General features: G+C 38.5%; 1 protein-coding gene across 2 annotated transcripts in view; it reads left to right on the top strand.

Annotated features, from left to right (window-relative positions):
- Window positions 1-9,057, top strand: part of ZFAND3 (zinc finger AN1-type containing 3) — a 151,294-nt gene extending 142,237 nt beyond the window's left edge. For both annotated transcript variants that reach the window (XM_020785046.3, XM_072991544.2), the window contains one exon: window positions 6,523-9,057. In XM_020785046.3, the coding sequence (XP_020640705.1) occupies window positions 6,523-6,677 (155 nt within the window). In that variant the 3' untranslated portion in view covers window positions 6,678-9,057. The remainder of the gene's footprint in view (window positions 1-6,522) is intronic.
- The last annotated feature ends 5,597 nt before the right edge of the window (window positions 9,058-14,654 follow it).

The raw sequence follows: 14,654 nt of genomic DNA, 5'->3' as shown, positions 1-14,654 counted from the left end.
AGTTCATATATTTAGTTGAAGTGGGAACAACTTTTATGAAAGCCTTTATCACCATTGAAACTATCTTGCACTTTCAGTGACTTCTAAAGGATTGCCTCAAGGACAATGCAGAAAGTCAAAGTGATACCTGATGTGCAAAGTTTACTTCTTGGACTACTGTATAGACTATTGCTCTCCCTCCCGCTAAACAGATTTCCTTGAACCTGTGTAACATTGACAAATCTGATTGACAGTATTGTTTTGGGTTTTTCTTGCGTCCAGTACGTACTGCCTGATTGACTGGGGTCACTTCAGAAAAAATGAAATAGATTGTGCACTAGTTTCCTTTGACCCATGTTCCAGTAAAGATACCACTGTATAAGAAAGACACCAAAGTCGAATTTCTTTCCTCACTGAACCTTGGCTGTTTAGCTTTTCTCAGGAAACCTGCTGTAATCAAAGTGCTTGATTAAAGCAAGTTTCCTACCTGTGTAGGTAGAGAAAAGAGAGAAACAGCATCTACAATTGGAGGTATTTAGACTGTCAGGATGAGCCCAATGACTTCTGCAGGATAGCTACTTTTCCATTTAAAGGATACTGTGTAAATTATCCCTTATTCATTTACTTGGATTTTTTCTTCTGTTTCATATAGTCTGTTGCTCTTAAAATGAACACTGTATAATGTGAGCTAATCTTGTATTTAGGCAATGGTGCAGGTGGGAATTAAGTAGTGTATCCATTTCAAAATTAGGCTCTTCATCAAGGCAGAATCTGTATGAGCTTCCCTATCCTAAGCAAATTATCATCTTTTAATAACTAATTCCTGCTACAGCATATACACATAATAATCAAATATAGATAACATTGAAAGTATGAGCTTGAGGCCTACCTGAAATAAAGATGTAGTGTAAAAAGAAAGTCCTTTCTCTGTGCGTTCATGCATCCCTGTTTATAGCCCTTTAGATATAATCATGTTTTCCTATGTGCTCTTTTATAATTGATTGGCTTAGATCTCTTTTTCTGATTTCCCTCCTTAAATTTCTTGCACTAAATATGAAGTTATTTGCAACATCAGTTTTTGAATTGAACAATTTGCATAGTAGTCCAATAACACCTCTAAATTGTCTGGCAGTGTTGTTCCAGGATTCTTACTTCATCCATTTAAAAAACTGTAGCTTCAAGGTGTGCGTCATCTTCTAAACTTCTAACTCTTCTACTATTATATATCTGAGCTATTTCTGCAATTACACTTTTGCTACCTAGCTTATGCAGCTACCTGCCTAAGCTGACACTGGCAGACTCCAGTTAATTTGGTCTGCAAGTTGTATGTTATCAGTCGTTTCAATAAACTTCTCCAGTTCAGATAAACCATATTAAGTTTGTTAAGATTATATCCTACTCATGATTTTTACTTGCAGTTATTAATATAAATGCTAATAAGAGCATGGTAGTGCTAGAAGAGGCTATAGCTTGCATATACAATGCCTAGATTCCCTTCCCATCAAAATTATCTGGGGTGTATCACCTGTTCTGTCTGCCAGAATTTCTACAATCTTTAATGGAGAAACCCTGAGCGAGACTCTCCAGGATATTTTTGAAACTAGCATTATATTATTGTAGAGCTGGAAAGTACCCCAAGAATCACTGAGCCCAGTCCTCTGCCAAAAAGGGAAATACGCAGGTAAAGCATTCTTTATAAATGACAATCTAATCTCCGTTTACAAACCTTCAATGATGGAAAGTCCAGGGCTCTCTAAGGCAGTTCTTTCTGTTGAACAGTTCAAACTATCAACACATTCTTCCTAACATTTAGAGAAAATCTCTTTTCTTATAATTAGAGTCCATCACTTCAAGTCCTATCCTCTGGAGCTACAGAAATCAAGTTTGCTCCATCTTCCTTATGACAGCTTTTCAAATATTTGAAGGTGGCCATCATATCACTGCTGAGTTGTTTCTTTTCCAGGCTAAACATTCCAGTCCCCTCAGCAGTTCCTCACTGATTTCCAGATCTTTTACAATCCTTGTCATCTCTAGACAAATTCAAACTTGTCAGGGAACAGGGATGCAGCCTGTCCTGGATGAAATTACTCTTCCCCTGAAAATGCAGGTGCACAGCCTGGAGTACTCCTGGATGCCCAGGTTTCAGCAGTGGCCAGGAGTGCATTTGCACAGTACAAACTAACACCCATTCCTGGAGACGTCTGATTTGGTCAGTCTCAGCTGACCATACCCCTTCATCATACTGACTATGCTTTCCTTGGATACAACAATAAAGAAGTTTCTAAAGGGACTTAAACATACACACTCAGAAATTCAGCCAAGTTCTCTGTTGTCCTCTCACAACTAATGAAGTCCTTCAAGCCAATGGTGCCATGTGATCTTTACATTCTGTCATAAAAGGTTACTTTGATCTTCACCTTCTGTCATGAAAAACTACTTGTTATTGCCTGCGCAATAAGATGTGCATCTGGGTTTTACAGGCTGTGTCTGCCCTATCTTATTTTTCTTAGGGACAAGGTGGTTCTTCATCCTGATACCACTTTTCCATCAAAAGTGGTCTCCTCTTTTCACTTAAATCAGGACATTATGCTATCTAAACTCACCTTTCTAGTATTCCTGCCCTCCATTTACTGGCCTTTTATATCTTTAGAACAGTACCCTTTTACTCTTTACTCCTTCTATGCTGTATATTATGCAGGATGTTGCAAAGGATCACCAGTGTCCTCACAGCATTCCGCTCCTTGAGTAGTTAATGACATACCAAATGACTCATATCTCACACCCTTTCAATTTGAAAAGTCATTTGACAAGACTAATGGTGACATCAGCAGCAGCATTTCAAGTCATTCCTCAGACAGAGATATGCTGAGTTGCTACATGTTCCCAGCAGTCTATCATACAGCTCTAGCTCTTGGACAGGTGTGCCTATGCTCATGCTTCCTTTGGTATGTCACCTTGTCATTGATCCTGGCATAAACATCTTTGATCCTGGCATAAACTCACCCAACCTTCCTCTGCCCAGTGTATGCTGCCACAAAATAACAGCAAGCCCCAAACCCTTTTCCTAATTCTGTGATTGCTCTCTAACTTGTAGTAGGCATTCCTTCCCCTGCATATCCCTTTTACCAAAATCAGGAAAATATTCATAATCCCTTTTTGCTCCTTCTTAAACACTGCTGCAGCTAAGAGCTGGATTTATATTGCCCTGTTTTAAAACGTAAGAACACTGTTGGTGAAAGACCCAGCCAATGTTATTTTGGTGACATAGCTTCAACTGTCTGTCCAAGGATTGACCACCAGGCTGCCTGGTGTAATATTTTGTGACTGCTAATTTAAGCAAACAGGATGTATAAACAAAAAAGTTTTTTTTTAAAAAAAAAAAAAGGTTCTATATCACAAGCAGTTAAGTACTTATACACCTGATTTTTTTTCTTTACTTCTCTCCTTTTTATAGTTTAAACATTTAATTTTTATATATGTCTATATAGATTCTGGGATTTACACAAGTTCCAACAAGAACATACATTAGATTTTCACAGCTTCTTCACAAAAACAAAATACTTTCTAATAGCACAGCTCTGCAAACTTATTTCACAGCTATCTTTCTTGTCTCATTATTTGCAGTCTCTCTGAGACTCTGACTTCCCCTTTCCTAGTTCTTTCTGCCTCTAACTCAGAGTGAACTGAACTTAACTAAATACTGGAGTGAATTCTCTCTCTCAAACTTTCTCTCTCCCCCACACACGCAAACACACACACACACACACACACACACAAATTATCAGTTTCAGTTGTTGGCAGGAAAGAATAGCTTCGTTTCTGGGTTTGAGGAGTTGGAGGGGAGAGTTAGTATTCTGCTTGTTTGACAGCAGAAGGACAGGAAATGAAAGAAAGAGCACAGTTCTTCATGACTAGATCTTTAAAGCATTTTACTATCAGAGGCCTTACCGCACCATCATACTGAGGACAGGAAGACGACTCTGCTCTGATTGTAGAATGACTTGCTCCAGTTTGGCTGCAAATTTCAAACTGTATATCCTATTACATTGCTAAAATGTCACATGGAATAAATGAAGTAATACATGAAGTCTTCACTCCCAGAGGCTGCTTCTGGGTATTATATTCTATGTTGTTTAGGTGCAAAACATGGTGGTCCTCCAAATGTTCTTGACTAAGTTCATATGCATCTTGATCAGCATAACTATAGATGACAAATACTGTGAGTGGCAGCTCAGTAAAGGATGGAAGACTGCATTCTCTCCCCCATTTGCCAGGAATGCTTTGCCTTCTCCTAATATGCTAAGCAGGTCATAAATAGGTTTATGACCTAGGAGTAGGTCATAATTAAAGTTGCAGAGATTTTAAGAAAAACATCCACAACAAAGCATGATCATTCATCAAATAATATTACTGTTGTTTGCTTTAGTGTTCGTACATTTTTGTATTTAAAGTATGAATACTTATAAAATTTACTTCATCAGTATTTCCTTCTGGATGTTGAGGCTTCAATCTGGTGAGGAGGAGCACCAACACCATGGGATGCTGCTGTTTTACCCTTCAGATTTCCGGATTCTGTAGACCTTTGTGCAGGTGTAGAACTCTCTGTAAATTTAGTTTTCTTCTATTCATTATAGTTTTCTTTTCCACCCCTATTGTTGTGCTGTTCACATGTATATATTGATGAAACATGGTACAGAAAATATTCTTAGTGTGATTGTCTGATCATTGAAGCATAGTTCAGATCTGCAGAATCCAGAAATCAGAAAGGTAAAAGAACAGCATCTTATGGTGGTGGTGGTGCTTTTCACAAGACTCAACACCCAGAAGGAAATATTGATGCGGAAAATTCTGTGAGTATTCCGAATTTAAGTACAAAAATGTACAAACACTAAGGCACACAGTAAATGATGAATGCTCATGGTATGGTGTGTATCAGTGATGATGATGATGATGATAGTGATCATCATCATCATTTTATATCATCAAGTCCACCCTTGTCAAGGAGGCACAGTGCAGAATCAAACTCTGAAGTTCTGGCTCACCAGCTAGAGACCAAACCACTGAGCCAATTAGCAGTGTGCATCAATAACAGAAGTAAAAATAGAAGAAAAAAAAGACGGGGAAGAACTTCTATAATCTGTATATGCACCAGTTCCAGAGCTAGTTTTAGAGATCTTCCTTGCTAAACAGGAACAAAAATGAAGCCAAGGGACAGGAAAACCCTCGAAAGTGATAAAATATAATTTAAACATGATTATAAGTTATGTATCTAAGAATGCTAGTTCTATACTATTTGAGCCTATGTTCCAGAGTCATATAGGTATGGAAATATTTTGTGATTCCAAGAAACCTGCACTAACACATTCTCTTGGGGAGTACTGCACAATGGTACATAACTATAATTTACTTTCTGAATGTCTTAATTTCTGAATGTTTCTGTTTGGTTGTTAAGTGTTTACCCTTGTCAATTAGAATTTCAGATCCCTTGGAAGTGTAAAATTTCATGTGAAAGGTGAAAGTAAAAAGAGTCAGAGCAGAATTCTGTGCAGGGATAACTTTTCTAGGGTTATTTTGGAAGTGGCTTTGTTTGAGTTACCTATAAAGAAACAAATGTTTTATCAATTAAACTTGTCATGTAGCATAAGCTTCGGATTATGGATGATTGAACCGTAGTGCCCTTTTATTCGGAAATAAAGCCAACAACCAGCAAAATGAGCATGGCTAAATTTGAAATGTCAAGTGTTCTTACTGGTAAGATGAGTTATTTGGCTCTGCTTGTAGCCCATAAAACCCAAGACTACATCTCCTCTATATGCTGCAAATTAGAGATGGGGGTATTTTAATTTGTATACAAATACGAATAACCCCCTCACAGGTGGCATTAATGAGGGTCCAGCCCCATGGGACTGCACGATTGTGCCAGTGGATCCACTCGCCATTCTTCAACCTTGCAGCAAGGCTTCTCCTCTCGCCTCCTCCCAGGAGTGGCGAGCGGATCGCCCACTGCAGATCCATTGGTAGAATCACGTAGTCTGTGTCTGCGGTGGATCAGTGAGTGGACTGTCCGGTCCCATGGGGCTGGAACTTTATTAATGTCACCCATCTCTACTGCAAATACAATCACTGCTGCACACTTACAGAAGTCTGTATTTAAAATTAATCATCTTCAGGGTTGTGCAGCCCTGTTGGTAGTTCCAAAATTAAATGATGTTATTAAAGTCCAAATGTCACACGTCTGATAGTCAGGCTAGCTTCTTGCTTAGAGATGGTTTCAGTTTGCAAGTGGAAACGGAATGGTTTCAAGACCCTCCTCACCCTCCTAAGCTAAGTATTCTGCATTCTTAGGAGGCTGGAAAAGTAGAATGCATTATTTGTTGCTCTCAGTTTGGTAATTACTGTCCTAAACGGTGACAGACTGAGCTAACTGGTATGACAAATGAATCTGTCCCCTGTAATGTCTGGGATAATTCCACTGTTTTGTGGTGTTCCTGTTCTTAATACTTCTCTTTTCTCTCCTCCCTTTCCCCACTTCTGCCTTTATAGGTTATGTCTTCTGTATGTTGCATCGCCTGCCTGAACAGCATGATTGCACATTTGACCACATGGGCCGTGGGCGTGAAGAAGCCATTATGAAAATGGTGAAACTGGACCGGAAAGTGGGGAGATCATGCCAGCGCATTGGCGAGGGCTGCTCCTGAGCTGCAAGACTCTCTACAACCAAATGCCGTTCTCTTAGTTCACTAATGTTAGCCTTATTTAGGACAAAGTCAGCCAGACACCTTGTACTGGGCAAGTTTCAGACTACAGCCAATCAATTTGCTTTCTTTAGCCAACCATCCTGGTACTGTAGTTTAGGGGTTAATGGTGATTGACATTGATTTCTGGCTGGTTGTTCAGGTGCCTGCTAGCCACCATATTAAAAAAAATGAAGAAATATTTTTGAGCATGGGTAGTGGATTTTAACAAAAAAAAACCTAAAGGCTTCTGTTATTGCAGGAATCGAGCTCTTTAAAAAAAGAAAGAAAAAAAAATAAGCCTTATGCTGGTAAGTTTCCAGCAGCTGGGTAGAAACTGATGTAAAAGACTGCTATGTGTACATACCTCTCTGGAAGAAAGAGCCCTAACAGCCTGGTTTTCCTATCCTAGTTAACCTTGAAGGGGTGATACTCTGCTTAGAGCAGGCAGTGCAGCTGCTGAACCCAGAAAACCTAAATGGTCACTTATGCCATCTTTCCATATGTTTTCTGAGGTTAGGTAGCATCACCAGCATCAGGGACTCTCTTGGGATGGGAATCTCCTTTACGAGAAGCCACAAAGATGGAGACAAATTCTTACGACAACTTTTATATCAAACACATTACAGGGAAACTATTTCTTCACTTAGGTGGAGGAGCAGACACTTTTGTTAAAGTTAGCTCCATTCTGGAACAAGCAGTAAACAGTGTGCATTTTCTACACAGCATCTACATTGTTTCTTGAAGGGTGTTATCAGATCCCATATGCCAACCATTGTGGCTGTATAGCATCAGCCAAAACCTGATTGGCTCTTGTTTGCCTTTTGCTAAGTGCAGGTATCTGATAACTGATCAAATAAGGCTAATGCACAGCACAGTAGCCATGGCTGGATCCTACAGACTGACTTTCTGTAGCTAAACTTTTATTGAGGGGTAAAGGACATTTTGTAGCAGACAGACTTCAGTAACAGTATTGGGGAACAACCAGGAAAATCTACCCTTATTGAAGAGTTTGTATGCTTCCCTTCCAGTGTGTTAAGGAGATAATCAAAAGGGCTGTTCTAGCCTTGCAACTATGCAACTTCACTGTCTGTGAAGGTTTGTGCCCATCATCTGTTGCAAAGCAGTTGATTGTGGAATGCATTGCATGACATTGGGACTCTCCAGATGTTCTTTGGAGCTTCAGTTGTCTATTGTGGTCTATCAATCTCACTGAGCTGAACTGCACAATTTTTTGTCCTGTGCAGTGGCAGAAAAATGGCTATATCTGTCTGCCTTCAGCTATGAGCAGATGTTTCTGTAGAAGGAAGAACTCACGCTGGTGGTGGAATAGTGTGGTATATTTACCCCCCTGAGCCAGTTCGTGCTCCATTAGCAAATTGGGAATTAGGTATATAGTTGGGAATGGGAGGCCTGTTGGAGGAAGGGACAGATTGATTTGTCTCACACTTGGACAAGTAGGTTACTTTGAAGCCACCTAGTGAATTAATTACCCATATGTCACTCTAAAAAAATGAGTTGTGAGTCAAACAGTTTAAATAAATCACTGACTGTTGCATTTGTGCTGAAAGTCACTCATTTACAGATTGCATTTTATTTACTTTGGTAGCCAAGTGGCCAGTGGAGGAAGCTCAGCTTTTGCCTGTATTACAGCAATGCAAATTAGTAATGAAGTAAATCTCCAACATCCCACCATTCTAAAGTTCAGTATGGAAACGCTATTTGTGTTGTACTTTGAAATCAGCAATGGGATTTCCAGCTGCATATTCAGTTTCCTAAGGAGGTATTCCCCTTCCATCGGTATGAGGGGGAAATAAGACAATTTTGTTTGCGTTTGCCATGAAGAGTTCAGGAAAAAAAAGGACTTCAGCTGCTGCCGCGCTATGCACTTTCTTCACTTATAAAATCCTAGCATAGCATTTGATGGACATTTTGATTGATATACAAGACTTCTACAGATTAATAATGAAGATGCTGATTTTCCCTTATTAATCCTTTCTTTAGCCCTGTTACAAGTGCACAGTTGGTTTCAAGGTGGCTCTTGAGCGAACATTACTCCAAGTTCATGTGGATTATGGACAATGTTCACTTTTTTAAAGTGTGTGGGGGTTGTTCCTTTGCAGTATCTGTTCTGTGAAGTTTGTAAAACGTAAAGAAAGCTTAAGTTCTTGTATCTTTAAAGAGAATCTTATTTAACCCTTTTTTGTGTTCTAGATTTACTTAACACATGTAGCCTAGAACTCCGTTTTAGTTTAACATTGTGAAAATATTAAAAGGATTGTAGTTCTTTTTCCTCCTGCTTAAAAGAAACAAAACCATTAAACAGATCAGATTAAAATTTGAATTCTTCTCTGAATTTTGCAATAGGTATGACTTAGCATAGTTCCTGCTATAGCTTAATAATTTTTCATATGTGATTGCTTATGGGGAGAGAGGGAGGACAGGGGCCTCTTTGCTACTTTGCAGCCTTCAAATGTATTTATTTCCTCCTGCTTGATATATGACAGTGTCCAATGCAGATGGAGAAACATGTGCTCAAGTGAGCAAACAGAATACTCCATTCATTCCAGTGAGAATTATGTGCAAGTGGTTAGCCAGTAAAGCACTGGCATATTTGGATTCTGTCTGGAAAGTATTCTTGAGTGTTGAGCAATTCTAAAACTTAATTCCAGGATACAAATACACTGAGTTCTCTGTGCACTGACATTATTGTTATGGCATAAAAGACAATGTATCTCTCTATACCAGATGTTCCTAAATTTATTTTGATATCACATTCACCTGGTGTTTCATCCCATGCCTACAATTCAGTATTCATGGTTATTAAGTGCACCCAACTGAATTGTATAGCAAAGCTGTACAAATGAATCCTTGGTTATCAAAGTTCTGAAAATGTACAACAATTTGAGTGCAGATTAATCTTGTTAAGCAGAGAGAAGCCCCTAGATTCTACTTGAATTAATTCCTTTTAGAAAGGAGATCCATATCTCTGTAGTTTCAAACAAAGGTTTGTGTACATATGAGCGTGTGAAGCGTTTACTGCATAAAGTCTAAGTTGCTCAGTGTTATGTTAAGTTGTTTTCCCACAGAGGAAGTCAAGGTTCAAAAAATAATAATTCTCTTATTCTTTTCTGTTTTGTATATATATTGTTCTCTGTTTAAAAGCCACTGCATTTGGCTTTGGTTTCAGTGTTTTGGTACTGGTATCATTCTAGCTTCTATGGGTAAAAGGCATCACTGATCTTAATATTTGCATTATATTGTTCTTCTGATGTTTCTACAACAGCTTTTTTTTCTGTATTACACTCATTTTTATTTAGCCCAGAGTCATCATGAAGTTTCATTAAGAAGCTTGAAGGTCATCTTCTCCATGAGCTTAATTCCATCCATCTAGAGCTACTTGCACCATATCCTTTTGTGGCCTAAGATGCATTTTTCCACTCCACTTTGACAGCTATTGCCATGTTGATGCCAGTGTTTGAGAGATGTGAAATAACAGCAACAATAAAAGCCAAAATATTGTGGCATCTTTAAGACTAATCAATCAATTTCTGTGTGATTACAATACATTGTTGAAGTGAAATAAGGATTTTAGTCTTAAAGGTAGCACAGTATTTCTTTGTTTTGTTTTTTTGCTGCTAAACAGACTAACATGGCTAACCTGAATGTCCAATATTACAGTTTCTCCATATGACACCCACCCACTGGCTGTTTGCCTTTATTTTCACTGTTGTTCAAAGGCAGTGGTTCTGAACCTTGAGTAACCCAGGTGCAATTCCCAGGACCCTTCACCAGCTGTGCTGGGAGTTGCAGTCCAAGAACACCTGGATTACTCAAAGTTGGGAGCCACTGGTCTTTCTTGGGTATGGATCGAGCTGCCTCACAATCCTATTGGTGTTTGCATACAGTTTGTAACATGCAATTGATTAATAAGACCAGAGCATATTTGCAAGCAATCTAGATGGGTGAATTTCAGCACATGATGAAGTGGCCTTCTGCAAATTGTCCAAATGAGATGCATTTCAGCTCTTCATTACTTAGCTGCAGTTGTCTATGGCAAGTTATGCAGGCCTTAGGCTAATGCCAATAGGATTCCAGTCACTAGCATTTAGAGTACCTTGGTTGCGATTCTGTGTCTGAATCCACCGTTAATTATTATACAGAATATAAAATAAGGTACTGCTTTATTCATGTTGTCTTTCTCCAATATTATCTAGGTAGATTATTAAGCCAGCATAAGATATGACTTGCTGCATTTCAAAGCTTTCACTCACAATGATCCATCCATATGTACTTCCTCTTCTGACACAATAGTCTTCTAATTGATGGAATATAATGTACAAGGAAAATACTGTTGTTGTTTTTCTTCTGCAACTTGTTAATTTATTTTAAGTTTACTTGTACCTGAGCCTTATAATTTTTGAACATACAATCTATATGTATAGTATATGTCCAGGAAAGCATTACATGAGATTCATGCTTTTCAGTAGAGTGCTGTTGTGATATGCACTGGCCCATACCTGGGCAACATTACCTTTGCACATCTATTCCATACTAAAGTCTATTTCATATCATTGTATTCGCGAAGGCTTTCACGGCCGGGATCTAATGGTTGTTGTGGGTTTTTCGGGCTCTTTGGCCGTGTTCTGAAGGTTCTTCTTCCTAATGTTTTGCCAGTCTCTGTGGCCAGCATCTTCAGAGGACAGCAGTGCTGTCCTCTGAAGATGCTGGCCACAGAGACTGGCAAAACGTTAGGAAGAAGAACCTTCAGAACACGGCCAAAGAGCTCGAAAAACCCATAACAATCTTTCATATCATTTGCCACTTTTCTGTCTAGGGGACTAAGGTGGCTCACGATCAAAACCACACAATAATCACCTTTAAAATCGTCTCCAAATTCAGTAGGTACAGCATTGCTAAAAATAAAAAATAAAAACTTACCACTTAAACCCTTCCTGAAAAGGAACGTATTTACCTGAGGATGGAAGGACAAGAGGAAGGAGGCCAACCTGCCTCAGGGCAGTACGTTCCAAAGTCTAAAAGCAGCTACTGAGAAGACCCTTTCTCACATCCTTACAAGCCTATGATGATGGTTGAACTGAGGGAAGGGTCTTCCCAGAAGATCTTAAAAGCAACTAAGCTCATATAGTGCAATACAGTCCTTCAGATAGCCTGAACCCAGGTTATAGGGGACTTTATAGGTCATAAGCAGCACTTTAAATTTGGCCTAGAAACAGACTGGCAGCCATAGAAGTTGTTGTAATAGGAAAATTATGTGCTCTCTGTAATCTGTGTGAGTCTGCAGTTGTACATACGCTTTTGACCAAGATGTGGAATACAAGCTGTGTTTTCAAGAATGCTGTTAACTCTTATCACATTTAAGCTATGCCTTAATCTTCTGTATGACCCTATCGTGAAAGAAGTGTTACTAACTAGATACAGTAGTATGTCTGAGTCCTCCTCCTCTGTTAAATTCTGTACTGTACTGTTATCAAAGCAGAAGACATAGCAATCTTCAGTAAGACGCCAGAACAGAAGGCATACAGGGACAGGTTGCCTGACTGGAAATCAATACATCTGATTACATTCTCAAAGTGCAAATGTGATGTATGGTTTTAACTTGTATTTGTTAAAATTGATTTAAAGCAAAGAATTTGTCATGTGCACTGAAAGGGAGATCTCATTATTCTAAATATTTATTCTAAACTGGATTGAATGAGATGTGTTCATAGCTATAATATATGCTCATTTACAAAAGGATCATCATGATCTAATATCTCAGTGAAATGGAGCATCTAGCTGGGCTTCAATTCCCCACTGTACCTTCCAGAATAGCCATCCAAAGTAGTCTTGGCCAAGGTACGCCATCCCAGAGCAACTGTAGAAGAAGTGACTGGTAAACCATTTCTGAGTAATCGATACCTAGAAAAGCTAAGTAGGGTTGCCATTAAGTCATAATTGACTTGATGGCCCATCATCATAATCACCATCATTTTTATTACCTAGAGATAACATTTTGTGGCATATCTTTGGACTTCTCTTTCCTAGAGCAGTGGTTCCCAACCTTGGGTCCCCAGATGTTCCTGGACTAAAATGCCCAGAAGCCTTCACTACTATTTTTGCTGGCCAGGATCTCTGGGAGTTCTAGTCCAAAGACATCTGGGGATCCAAGGTTGAGAACCACTGTTCTAGAGGCCCCAGCCAAAATGGCAATTGGAAAAAATTATAAGAGTTGTAATCTATAATGCTTCTAGGATAAATTTTCCATAATCCTCTCTTATGAATGACAGACGACATAACCAAACACTGTGTACTGCTTTTTACACTCCTTTGGGTTTTTGGAAGTTGAACAATCTAGTTTGCTGAACTCTAATAGAACGTAGTGTTCTGGCTTCTATATAAGATTTATATGTCCTTACCACCTCCACTAACTCACCTCTGTTTTGCTTAACCTAAGCTTACAAATGTTTACTCACCATGGGTTCAATGAGTTTTATTCCCTACTAATTGCTGAAGATTATATACATTGCTCCACTAGAAAATGTCAGTTTAATTGTTCTAGAAAGGAACAGAGAAACATGTCACATTTATGATTGTATCACTTTCAAAACATCCAATGAATTAAGCTTACAGCTTAGGTGAGGGAAATGACTACAGTGTGCTTCGAGCAACTTGAAATGTGTGGGATATTTGCCTTCTATTATGACTTAGATAACTTTCACTCTTTTTTGCTGATGATTTTAAATTACTACCCTTTTGTTCAGTCTCTTCTTTTTATAAAAATTCTGATTACCAGTAGTTGCATTCCAGTATATATTATGCGTCATCCTGCCATATTTTTCAAAACCAGATTTGTTCTGTTAAAATTATGACTAGAGATTCAGTGTATACAGTTCAGTCTGGCAAATAATACTGGGGCCTGATACAAATGATTCAGAGATTGTTGCCTCTAACTACAAAGTTCCAGCTGTGGGGGTTCATGCCTTTATTTCTTGTTGCATGTAGTTGGAGGATGATTAACAAATAACGTTTTAGTTGCCCCAAAATATCATAATTGCCCCTTATTTGCAGTTTCTTTTCTTCTAGGAGCAATATTTTGCTACATAAACATACTACATGGAAATTAACAATGTGTAGTTAGGCTTCTTCCTAGCTTAATACTGCTTGATGCAGTAACAACTCAATGCCAGACTAACTAACTGCACATTACCACAGAAGACTAGAAATGCTATTGCCATTTCTGCCTTTATCTTTTGCACTATAATACTCAGCCAAAGCCATCTAGATGGTTTTGAGTTTTTTTCTTCCTTTGGTAGAGCGAGAGGATATGTGTAAGTACTGAGCTGTTTGCTTAATTAGGAGTGCTGCATACTATGGAGTCTGTAGCACATCTGGTAGAAAGGCAGTCCTCCCCTAGGCTAAATTATCTCACTATGGTTAAGAGGAAGTTTCCTGCAACTGCAGTATCGCTGCACACCTGAGTTCAATACAAGCAATGGCTTATATAGAACTGAAATATTGCTGTGGTTAGCCTTCTTGTATTGCAAGCTTCAGTGATTTAAAAAAGTAATGAATTAGCTGGCAAGATTGCAGACAGAAATGGCAAGTATCTCTAGATGGGCCTTGAATTTATTTGTGTTCTGCTTTTAAAAACAAACTTTCAGTTTTGATGCTGTTGATCTCAGTTGTATTTGTTAATGTGGCTTATTGTGATTTGAAAGAAAAAGATCCTGGTTTTGTGATATTTACTCTGTATCTCATTTTGAGTATATTTTATAGTTTTTAAAAAATGGATACAGATGGAAAAAAATGTGAATGTGAAATGTGAACAGTAGTTCTAGAAATGTACAAGCACTTGTGGATTTGTTAGATAATCTAAAACAGATATACAGAAAATACACAGTGGAGTTATTTAGATGAAATACTAATTAGGTAAGTTTC

This window comes from Pogona vitticeps, chromosome 1 (assembly GCF_051106095.1).
Source record: "Pogona vitticeps strain Pit_001003342236 chromosome 1, PviZW2.1, whole genome shotgun sequence".
Taxonomy (NCBI): domain Eukaryota; kingdom Metazoa; phylum Chordata; class Lepidosauria; order Squamata; family Agamidae; genus Pogona; species Pogona vitticeps.
This window is presented reverse-complemented; position numbering and strand designations above follow the sequence as displayed.